Source organism: Solea solea, chromosome 12, assembly GCF_958295425.1.
Source record: "Solea solea chromosome 12, fSolSol10.1, whole genome shotgun sequence".
Taxonomy (NCBI): Eukaryota; Metazoa; Chordata; class Actinopteri; order Pleuronectiformes; family Soleidae; genus Solea; species Solea solea.
The window spans coordinates 27,568,355-27,580,705 of record NC_081145.1 but is presented as its reverse complement, the minus strand read 5'-3'; the positions used below and the strand labels follow the sequence as shown (position 1 = coordinate 27,580,705).

At 40.9% G+C, this 12,351-nt stretch overlaps 1 protein-coding gene across 6 annotated transcripts in view; it reads right to left on the bottom strand.

The window, feature by feature from the left end:
- Positions 1–198: 198 nt before the first annotated feature.
- The window catches only part of mical2b (microtubule associated monooxygenase, calponin and LIM domain containing 2b), a 49,362-nt gene continuing 37,209 nt past the window's right edge, over positions 199–12,351 (bottom strand). For 5 of the 6 annotated variants that reach the window (XM_058646572.1, XM_058646576.1, XM_058646577.1 and 2 more), the window contains 12 exons: positions 7,751–7,849; positions 6,783–6,833; positions 6,183–6,298; positions 5,823–6,005; positions 5,580–5,725; positions 5,131–5,498; positions 4,452–4,525; positions 4,238–4,327; positions 3,829–3,922; positions 3,234–3,339; positions 3,058–3,131; positions 199–2,281 (listed from right to left, as the gene is read on the bottom strand). In XM_058646572.1, coding sequence (XP_058502555.1) covers positions 2,058–2,281; positions 3,058–3,131; positions 3,234–3,339; positions 3,829–3,922; positions 4,238–4,327; positions 4,452–4,525; positions 5,131–5,498; positions 5,580–5,725; positions 5,823–6,005; positions 6,183–6,298; positions 6,783–6,833; positions 7,751–7,849 — 1,625 coding nt within the window. In that variant the 3' untranslated portion in view covers positions 199–2,057. Of the gene's footprint in view, positions 2,282–3,057; positions 3,132–3,233; positions 3,340–3,828; positions 3,923–4,237; positions 4,328–4,451; positions 4,526–5,130; positions 5,499–5,579; positions 5,726–5,822; positions 6,006–6,182; positions 6,299–6,782; positions 6,834–7,750; positions 7,850–9,885; positions 10,173–12,351 lie in introns of those variants that run through there. The other variant, XM_058646578.1, reaches the window with a different exon arrangement.

Below are 12,351 nucleotides of genomic sequence, written 5' to 3'. Positions count from 1 at the left end.
TTCTTAACTTACTTTTTCAAATTTAAAAAATATATTAAATCCACATATTTTCTGCATTGCAAACATTGCATCGATCACTGTTAATACCCAAATGATGACACAATTTCCAAAATATAAAGTGTTATTGTGCACTGGTTTAGTTTTATATCTTTCAAAATAAAAGCTGAATGAGGGGGGCTCATAAAAAACCAGCAGGCATTTTAAATGTTATAAAAAGTGTTAAATTCATTTTTATTAAAGATTTTTTTTAAATAAAATTCAAACCATCTGAAGCAGGATAAAACCAAAATACAAAGAGGAAAAAAAATCACATTTCTTTTAAATCATGAAATATAAATTAGTGTTTTGTTAATGTTTCATCATCAAAGTATCACATTTCAACATGTTAATATTCCTTTTTCCGCAGGATTAAGACTCTTGTAAACACACTCACAGTTGAACATGACAGTAGTTAAAGTTAAAGGAAACCTGTGAGTCGTCATATTTCTGACCATGACGCAGCAGAAAAGTGACGTCACAGACACCAGACACGTGTTAAAAAAAAGCTGATAGAACCACATTTCCTCAGTGTCCGTTTAGTGTCCACGTGTAAATACAACTGAACTCTTAATTGTTCCAGAACAAGGTGAAAAAAAATCAAATATATAACGACACGAAAAACAGCTACAAAGTGACAAGACTGTGAGTTACACACACACACACACACACACACACACACACACAAATAAAGCAGAACTCTGTAAAGAAATGACACAAACAATGAAAACATCCAGTGAAGGTAAAAACGCTGACACAGCAGGTTTGGTTTATGTTTACACATGACCTTAAAGGTCCAGTGTGTAATATTGTGAGGTTTTATTGGCGGCAAATAAATGGAATATACTCTGCATATTTGATGATGTACGAGCCTATAATCGCACTTAAAATAAAAAAATAATTTACGATATTATGTGGGTTTTATTCGTACTTAAGGGGCGGGGACTTTGCTTGGTGGCGGCCAAGAGTCGTTGCGAAAAAGTGTTTATAATCCATTCTGGTATGTGGATGCCACCGTAGTCGCCGACAAGGAGTGTAGTCGCACTTCCCGTCACTACCAGAATCCCAATTTGTTTTGTACAAATGTGCAAAGTTCTACTTCCTGTCAAAAACCCTTGCCCCAAACTCCCCGAAACAGCCTCCGTTAGAGTTTGTAGCCACATTTTCGCACATATTTAAAAGAAATCGGGTTTACTGATGTTAAATTCTTAAATACTGTAAATTTAACGAGGAAACGGATGAAACATAGTTGTAGTACCCATAGAGATCATGGGGGCTGAAGTTGCAGTGAGATGAGCAGAGGACACGAGGGAGACATTTAATCGAGCGCAACAACACAACTTTTGCCACTTTTTCCTATGATCGATGATTTTCACTCGTGCAATGATCCGCTACGATCGCGCGTGTCACAATTGTCACAACGCGCCGATTCTTCACACTTGATTTGGTGATATGTCGCTGCCGTTGTCCTTAATCGCGCAATACGTTAACAATACACCAGGGCAAATATCGGTAGTTTAGTCCCTGCCGGTTTCACTACTTCATGTCTCCTCACGGTGGCGCTGCTCAAATGAACTTGACCGGAAGTTACCTGGCTGATGAAGAAGGAAAAGCTACGTTAAGCGATGCTCTGTCTCACAATATATTGATTGTCACAGAATCGCTGTATCGCGATATTAGTGGTATTGTGGACCATGTATTGCGTATCATATTACGATGCCATTCCCGCGCTTATTATAAACTGTAGTAAAATGGAATACAGAATTCTGTGTCGCAGAAATTTAGCACTTCAACACTTTGAGGAGGTTAATTTCTAGAACTTCTCACACCGCCACCCTCTAGTGGATGTATTGCTTAACAACCATGTGAAAAGAAAGGATGGCAGTGATGGTTACAGCGTCGGACACATTTCCTTGCGTATGTAAAGGCAGCATCGACGAGCCTGAAGACCGTGAGGGACATTTATTTCTGATAAAAAACTGCGTCCTGTTGCTTTTAAAACAAATGGTTTCCGTCCCCGCTCACACCGCAGCGTCCTCCGCCCCCCAGCTGTCGTCCGACTGGGCCCAGTGGAGCTCGTAGCCCTTGGAGAGGACCAGACTCTCCAGGTCCCTGTCCTCGTCCCTCTCCTTCAGTCTCTGCTCCTCCAGCAGGGAGACCAGCGTGTCTCGCTTCTCCACCGTCCTCATGATCTCCGTCAGGATCTCCTGCTCCTGCTGGAGCTCCGAGGCGCTCTTCTTTGTGTCTGGAGTAAAAAAAGCAAGATCAATGGAGTGTCCATTTTAACCACACAGGAAGGCCCTCAGTCGAACCGGGATTCGAACTGGTGTCCTTCCTGCTGTGAGGCAACAGTGCTAACCACTACCTCCACCACGTGGCCCCAGAATGCACTTATTAAAGGGAAAGTTAAGGTTGAATCACACACTTTAAGACAAAAAAAACAATAAATACTACATTTTTTACACAGAAAAGGGGGAGAGTTGAAGATACAATGGACCTCACCTCGCTTTAAAGAGACTAAAGTAACACACATTAACATCTAGAGCAGCTTCAGTCGACAATATCTCAGCCATTTCTGCCTGGAAACTTAAGCCTGGTGTCACATGTGGACACCCTGCACCAAATCCCACAGAGAGTGGGGGGGTTTGTCGACCCACTGCTGCCTCCAACAGGTAGTTGAATTACGTCACTGTGCATCTTTGGTGTTTGAAAATCTTCTCTCATATTTACCTCAGTGGCACAAATGACACCAAACGAGGCAGCGGCTAACCAGCAGCTCCTGTGTCCTCCTGAGCTACAAATCACTGATTTTCTCGATGGGATTTGGTGCAGGAGAGAAGAAACTTCAGTCTCGCTGTTAACCAGTGAGATAAAGTGGCAAACATATCTTATATATATCTTATAAGATATTGGAGACAAGCTGGTGTAGATTTCACGTGAACCGCAATGGCACAAAAACCTGAACTGTCCCTTTAAAGTCACATGTCTCATGTCTCTGTATCAAACGTGTCCATCTCTCACCGTCTGTCGCCATCCTGCACCGGAGCTCCTGCTGCAGGCGACTCTGAGCGTCCTCCAGTTCAAGCTCTTGGGCGCTACGGAAGAGAGGGGTTGTTTGATCAGGGACGTTTGAGTGACCTCTAGTGGGGAGCAGGGTGAATTACAACAAGGGTTCCCGCAGAGCGTCAGGTACTCACAAGATCATGAGCTCAGACTCGTAGCGCGCCAGCCTGTTCTTCTCCAGCACGAGTCTGAACCAGGACTGATAGAGCTGGGCCTCGTCGCTGTCGAGGGACGAGGATTCTGGGACGGGAAAGGGAGGAGATAGGGAAGGATGAATGAAAGCAGGAAAGGAGAGAGGGAGAAGGAGCAGGACGGAGAAGAAGAATGAACAAAAGCATTTCAGTTTCATGTCAATTATGTAACGCACACAGGAAAGGACGTCTGTTCTGTGTCAGCCTGACAAGCCCTCAGTGTTCACTGGCAAACAAACAAAGGCCTGTACGGTTCAAAAAAGAGGAGTGTGTGTGTGTGTGTGTGTGTGTGTGTGTGTGTGTGTGTGTGTGTGTGTGTGTGTGTGTGTGTGTGTGTGTGTGTGTGTGCAGCCATTAACTGCATATGAAGAGCTTTTAACCAGATCAAGATCACAACGCAGTGCTTTTCCCTCTAAATGGCCTTAGAAACACAGGCACAGCAGAGCAGTAAAAGGAGAGAGAGAAGAGAGAAGAAGAGGATGAATGAAGCCAGGGCCGCAGGTGTCATGGCGACGGCGGCTCTGTGACGTCCACGTACCGGTTTCCCCCCTGATGACCTTCTCTATCGTCACTCCTCTCTCCTCCACGTCTCTCTGCTTCTCCCCCACCTCCTCCAGTTGCCTCTGGATCACCTGTGGACACGAGCGTATGATTTTTACAGTGGACATGAGTTCATCTCTGACGCGGTCGCGGTGACAACATGGCTGCCAGCAGGATTCACCTGATCCTCCGAGCCAGAAAAATCTCAATCAATCATTTTAACATCACTGTTGATCCACTGCTGCCTCCATCAGTGACTTCAGCATTCCACAACCCTGCGTTCAGATTCACCTCAGTGACACAAACTGGCCACATGAGGCAGCAGTGGACCAGCAGCTCCTGTGTCCCCGTGAGCTCAAAACCCAGGTTTCCTCTCCGGACTTTGGTGTGGTGTTAGAAACCAGTACCTGAGCTCTGTGGAGTCTCTTCAGTTGGTCTCTTTTGGTCTGCTGGGCCACCGTCTTCTCCTGCTTCCTCCTCTGTCTCTCTGGACACAGCTGGGACGGGAGAGACGAGATGAGGATGTTTCAGAAGAACACGTGTGAACATACGTTCTTACATACGTTCTTTCATTCATTCATTCATTCATTCATTCATTCACCGGGCATGTGACGCACAAACCTTCTGAGTGTACGGCAGGTTTTCATTTTCATCGTCGCTGGATGAAGGCGATTCCACATTTTGTTGACTGGAGGCTAAAAACGGAAAGTTCACGACATGTTAAACACTTGCAAAATGGCTAAAACCCAGTAGGACAAATCCAAAACTAAGTTACGCCAAATTTCACGAAACTTGGTGAAAACATGTCACTGCCCGAGACAAACAGAAAAGTCCATTGGCACCATGGTGTCAACGCAACAGGAAGTCTGCCATTTTGAATTTGGTGTCCATTTTGGGGGCGATTTGCACATTCTCGCAAATGAACAAACTCGTCTGAGCCAAGTTAATCATAGCAACGCAAAAAAAGGGGGCGTCAATTTGTATTCAACACATCAAAGATGAGAAGCTATAAAAAGGGTTTGCAGATTCAAAGGGGCGTGGCCACGGCAACCATGGGAATTTGGGGAGAGTTTCGCCGAACATGGACCGATCGGCTCGAAACTTCATACAAGACAAAAGAAACCGAATCTAAACACGTCTACGGAGATGAACTTCACCCAACAGGAAGTCAGCCATTTAGAATTTAGCCGCCATTTTGCACATCAGCACATAAAAAACATAAAACACCTCTGTGACCCAATCGTGGTCATAGTTGGACGTACTTGGCTTTCCAAACCTTCTACAGTCACAGTGCTCTCACCTTTGTTCCTGAGGTTGGTGAGAAGTGTCCTGATTTCCTTCTGGGCGTCCGGCTCCTTCCCCTCGCTCTCCGACACCTCCCTCTTCCTCAGCCTCAGGGAGGAGAACAGGTCGAGCCTCCTGCGCGGCAGAGAGCCCATGTCGTCACTGAACACGCCTCCAGAGTCCCTGCGGTTCTTCAGCGACACCTGCTGCAGCAGAGAGGGCAGGTCCCGTCCGGCCCCCCACGCGTCGCCCCCTACAGACGCCCAGCGCTCTTTACACGCCTCCTCGCCTCTGTGCGGAGCCGCGGTGCTGAAGAGGGAGGTGAGGCTGAACGTTCCCTCTGACCTGGGTCTCTGTCTGTGGAGGACGTCACGTTTGGGTCTCCTGGTGAAGACATTCAAAATGAAAGTTTAGTTTAGACATACTTATAATGTGCTGTATTTAAAGGGAACGGGTGTTTTTTACATTCTGACTGCAGTGTTGGCGCCGCTGGATGCACTGGTCACACTAAATGTTCTCCTGAAGGCGTTGGCTATGAGCTGGAACGCTGAATGAGAAGAGGCCGGAGTTTGTCTGGAGTCTGCGTGAGGCTTATCTGTCTCTGCTGATCCCTGATAAAACATCAGAGAGCAGGAGGGAAAAAAAAAAAGTGTTATTCTCCTCCTCCACAGAAACAACAGCGTTAATAAAAATGGTTGAAAACTCCACCTGGTTTTTATGTTGCTGCGTCGTCTGCTCAGTTCCCTCTGCTGCGACGCCGACGTCCCAGTTTAACAGCTTCTCCTTCTGAGCCAGAGAAATCTTCAGACGCGTCTTTGGAGGCGACGCCGCCGGGTTCTCTTCAGCTCTCTTTTCACTTCTCTCGGGGCAAAGCTGAGAATCTGCTGACAACTTGAATCCATCGCATGAGAGAAAAAAACCCAGAATCAGTGTCCGAGAAAGTTCACTTGTAAGAAAATTCAACAGAGTATTTCAACAAAGTAGCATTTTTGTTGAATCAACGAGCAATTCGTTGTCATTGCTCTGCATTGCAAAGCAGTCACTCTTAAATATCCATATTTGATTTACAGCTTCCATCTCTGCTGCCGTGATCTCCTCAAAGTCGGCTTCGGGTACGGTCTCCGGTCCGTCTCTGTCCACAGGACGACTCCTGTGGAAGGGTTTGATGAACATCAGAGGGAAGGCTGTAGATACAGACACAACACAAACCACGTTAGATCAACATAATGTACATTTATACATAATACATCATTTATAATAATATAGCATTCAAAGTACAAAATAAACAACATTACCATTAAAATATGAACAGAAAGTTAAAAAAAAAAATCTTCATCATTTCATTGATATACTAACAGTTATGGACTGCTGTAAAAACAACAACAAAATGTGGACATTTATTTAAAAAAAATATATAAATAATGTAGATTTTGACATTTTGATGACAATATTTTGACGTACGTACAACATATTTTATATTTTATAACATCAGAACAACGAACAATAAAAAATTAAACATTCTCATGTTTTAATAGGCTTTCAAGAGAACAACCCTGACCACTGGTGTTATAGATATAGCATTACAACATAGATTAAACGCACACCGCAGTTTGTTGAACAAAAATTCTACTAAAAAGATTATTAAAATTAAAAATCGGAGACACTCACTTGCTCGAATCTTCTTCCTCCACCGATGATTGGATTTGACGTAGCTGTGATCTACAGAGATGAGACACATGGGGGCGCTGTTTGTAACTCAAATTACTCACACTGAAATTAACATTTAACTCCAAACAATGACAAAAAAAAAAAAAAGGTGCAAGTTACATCACTTTTAGTCCAATTTAAAGCAATATTTGCAAATGTACATAATCTATGTTTAAAAAAAGAAATGACGCTAAACTTTGTTCTGGCTCCTTTTCCAGATAGATAAACAGATTAATCAGATTACATTTCAGATTTTAAGGTTTTGATTTCAGAAATTTGGATTTAAACATTTTATACGTAACAAAAAAATCTGATTTAAAAATGTTGATACAACACGTAGATTTAAACAATTTAGACATTGTGTAGATTGTAACGTTTTTTTAATATTTAGATTAAAATAAAAAATGATTTAAAATGTTTTGATACAATGTAGATTTTAACATAACTTCAGTTTTAAATGTAAAATGCTACAAAATGATTAAAAAATGTTTTAGATAAACATGTAGATTTTAACATTTGGATTTAAAAAGTTAAATTTAACTTTCAGATAAGATCATTTGTTAGTTGTGAAAAATGTTTAGAATTCACTTGATATTATTATTATTATTATTATTACTGTTATGTATTTTTAAGTTTGCACATATTGCTGTAAAAGTGACTTAAATAAACTTTTATTATTTCATTACATTCAACATGAGCAACTTCACCAACAGCGCCCCACACAGGCTGAATGTATGTAACACATGCTCCATGCTACTCAGAGAACTTGAGTCACACAAGTAACTCACTCAGAGAAAATGAGAATGAAATCTATTAAATAATTATTAATCCTTTGTAGAAAGACATAAACACTGTACTCTGGCCTTTGAACCTCAACACACTTCTTATATTTTGGGTTAAAATCTGAAACACAGGAGCCACACACTGACCTTTGGCGCCACCTGACGCTGTTGAGTCCTCAGCCGGAGCTTCGGCGTGCATCTCCGAGTCTTGCTCGAGTTGCTGTGGAAGCAAACCTGGAGCCACACCTACGAATAACATCAGTATATGTTGTTATTATTCTTTAACTACAGCAATAAATTGATGATTTTTCTTCATAAAAATATTGTTTCATGCAAACTATCTTCCATGGATGTACATGGATACACAAATCTGCTCTTGTTTTTAACTTGAGGCACTTCCAGCTAAATCTAAGACGCTTTCAGTCAATATTCAGCTCGCTGTGAGACGGCCTTTTCTGACTGAAAACTCAAATTTGTGTCACTCTGTAGGCCGCTCTCACTCGCTCGCTCTCCCGACACCAAAGCCCATAGTGAAAATCGTCGATTTGACATCGCGGCACACAGGAGTCGTTTCATTCACTGCTGCTTGTGTCTGTCAGTAAAAAAACATGTTGTATTGTAAATTCTCTGGAATTCTTTGCACAGATTTTCCTCACTGACACACCGTTACAAAACACAACAGTAGACCAGCAGCTGTGTGCCGGCGAGCTAAAAACGCTGCTTTTCTCTATGGAGTTTGGTACTGGAGATTGTTTGTGAGATTGTGCAATACCTCATACAATCCCACTGTAAAACAATACCCAAACAGAATTATCACTTTTCTTTTTGAAAGTAATCAATAATTCTATAAACAGAAAAACCACAGACATAAAACATATTATGAATATGACAGAACAGAGAGTTACTCACAGAATAATGAAAATCCTCCAAAATCTGGATCAAACCTTTGTTTTTCTTTACACATCCATACATTATAACTCGCGGGACTGACGTCGTCACTTTGGCTCATTTCAGTTTAGCGACTTTGTTTACATGGACAGCAATAATCTGATATAAACCAGATTAATAAACCAGTCTGATTAAGACACCACCATGTAAACAGGATAATCTGATTGACCCAAATAAGGTTATAGATTAATAATAGTCTGTCCCTTTTCTTGCTTACATAATCTGACTATGTCCACTGCTGTGGAAAACACCATTCTAACCTATTTAACCTTATTTGGGTTATAGATTCATAATCTGAACAATGGTCTTATTCAGAATAAGGTAAATAGTCGTATTACTGGTTTCCATGTAAAGATTATGCTCTGTAACATGTGAACAGGAATATGGAATATTCTTTTGGTAACTACTGGAAATATAATCTGAATAATGCCAGTAATCAGATACATACATAGAGACCAATACTATGTGAACACTGTCATTCTGACATTAACCAGGCTGAAACAATCAAAGAGAACATTAATCAGATTGTCTTAATCAGAATAAAATCAGTAATTGGATAATGTGTCCATTTAAAGCAATGTTCTGATGTTAACCAGACTAGTTAATCTGAATATTAATCAGATTAAGACACACAATATATACTAATCTTAGTCACATGATGAAGATCTGTGTATGATTTAATCAGATTGTCATGTGCCATTGGAGTTTCCACAGTAGGGGAAACGTAATGTAGGCGTGAGAACAGGAATAATGATAGAAGATTCTATCAACGACCCTTGTAAATATCATCAATGTGAACAATGTCTTAATCAGAATAAAGTCACTAATGGGATTATCAACCTCACTGGAAACCCAGTCAGTGTCCAGGGTGAAGCAGAAGAAACCAAACCCAGAGGAAAGGACAGAAAAGATTTGACAGGACGTTCACTTCACTTGTGTTCAGTTTTTACCTTCAGTCACTTTAGCTGAAAAACATTACATTATTTTACATTAAGGCCGATTTTTTCCCCTTTTTTTCCCGCAGCGACGTGAAATAACGATGGTTAAAAAAAGCCGCGTGACTAACAAACCCACCGCTGTGTCGTCTGACACCGTTACAGCACAAGTTAATAAAAGCTCTGACTGTGAAAATGTCACACGTACATTAGGAGTGCGAGGTTATATCAAATTAGCAGAGGTGGGAATTTGATTTTTGATGGAAGTTGTTAATTTTACGTCGTTAAAAGAAAGATGTGGAAATAGTGTGACATTTAACATAATTTGTGCCACTTCCTCAACCAGATTAATCACTTATTATGCGATTCACTTCATTGGGCAACAAAGGACGAAGCAAATTTACGTATGAAATCAAACTTGATTTATTGTTCTTGTGATGTATTTACAGCTCATAAATAATCATAAATTAAGCAACTTTTACAGTGATTGTCAAAATAGAAAACAAAACTGCTGACCTGGCCTGTGTCGAGACAAAAACAAACAAACAATAAAGGCAAAAAAATAAATAAAAATAAAATAAATGTGCAAGAAGTAGCTACATGATCAGCTGCTGATCTCCCGAAAAAAGTCTACGAGGAACATGAGAGGGATCTGGAGAAAGGTTCTGGTGTGGGGGGACGTCCTTCTGCAACAGAGGGAACCACAGACAGACCACAGACACGTGGACACAGACGTTAGCCTCGTTTGTCATCCACCCACTTTAGTGGGGATCTGCGACAAATTCGACCTCCAATATTGAGATAACGCGACGTTTTGGATGATCGGAGATAAATCATTGATTTGCACAATGTTTCCGCAAAGATCAGATCGTAGAATCTTTGGGTTTGTTCTAGGAAGTAAGAATATGTCACCAGGGGGCGACTCTGGCCATCAACCCTCTTATGTAGTGATCTGCGATAAATTCAACCTCCAATATTGAGATAACGTGAACTTTGGATGGTGGATTTGGATTTTTTTTTTTCCACAATCTAAGATAAATCGTTGATTTGAATAATGTTTCCAGATGGTAGAACGTACATTTGGCATAATCTTTGGGTTTTCCCTAGGAAGTGAGAATATTTCAAATAGCCACCAGAGGGCAAAAATAAGTTTGTTTGAATGGAAGTTTATGGGAAAACTACTTCTCACTTGATTGACATGATGTTATTTTGGTCATCAAAAATTTCATTATGTCCTCATAATGACAATAAAACATTTTTGATTCTTGAACTCTCTTACGTGGTGATCTGTGACAAACTCCTGAAATTAAGATCTGTTGGATTTGTTTTTTCCCCACAATCTAAGATAAAATTCATGAGTGAAATTTTTTTCCTGCAATCTGTGATAAATTGATGACTTGCACAATCTTTCAAGAACGATCAGATCTTACAACGTATAGAAAAAGTGGGCGGAATATTCGGGTTTGCTTGATGAGGCCAACTCGGAAGTGAGAATATCCCAAACAGCCACCAGGGGGCGACTCCATTTGCTGCAAAAAAGGCTTCTACTTTTCCCTTAATTTACATGATGTAACTTTCGTCAGCCAGCGACTTGCACAAAGGTCCGCGATAAACACGACCGCCAATATGGAGATAATGCGATGTTGCAGTTTTTCTGCGATCTCAGATAAAACTCATGATTTTTCAAAAAAAGATCAGATCTTAGAATGTGTAGTGTAAAGTGGGCGTGGACTTCAGGTTTGCTATAGAATATATACAATAGCCACCAGGGGGCGACTCCATTGACCAAAAAGATGTCACTTTGAATTGAAATCTATGGCAAAATTAGCTTCCACATTTCACTTGATTTATGTGATGTAATTTTCGTCAGTTGGCGTTTTTCAGCGGTCTAAGATAATTTGATAATTTTCAGGTTTGCTTGGTGAGGTTTACTATGAAGTAAGAATATATCCCCAACAGCCACCATGGGGTGATGCAAATTTTCTCACTCGCCCACTTCGGTGGTGATCTGCGACAAATGCGACCATGGTTTGGTTGTTTTTCCACGAATCCAAAATAAATCGATGATTTTTACAATGTTTTAGATTTGCTTGTAAGAAAAATTGATTTAATAATGGTCATGCAATCATTTTATATAAAGAAAAAAAAAACCTACTTAGGTTTAGTTTACACCATGCAACACATCAACCGTTAGCGTTTACTGCATGCCATACCCTGGACTCATGCTGGTCTGTGATTGGTTAATCTGGGTTAGGGAAGAAGTGGGAGTGGTAACTGAACTACAGAGGCAGCCAATGCAAAAGCAACAAAACGATGTTTTTTTAAATGACTGAAGGCGGCCAATCATCACCTTCCCTGCTGGCGGGAATCAGCCAATCAGAGGGTGCAGCATTGGAAACTTGAAACAGACTGAACAAAATGAAGTGAACAAAGGAGGAGAAGATTAATCTGAGAAACGATGGAGAAAAACGAGAGTGTTGAGGCGGTGTCGGAAAACAGGATGAAGATGGAAAATGAAAAGCTGAAAAAAGTCAAAAGACAGACGTTGGAATAATGTCGAAAAGAGGCAAAGAACATGTCCGTGCATTTTCCCCAAATGGTCCCAAAACTTACACAATTGAACCAGTGAGAGATGAATTCACCTCTGGAGTCATCAACAACATAAAAAAACAACAAAAAAGAGCCACAAAACAAGAAAAAAAAGCAACAAATCGAATAAAAAAACAACAACAAAGTGAAAAACATTTGGCGAGTCGAGAATATTCAGTATTCTGTCGGCACATTTTGGTTAAAACTGAATTTCAGATTGATTTTGCAACTAAAATTCGAACATTGATATGGAAACCTGAACTCTTTCTGGAAAAT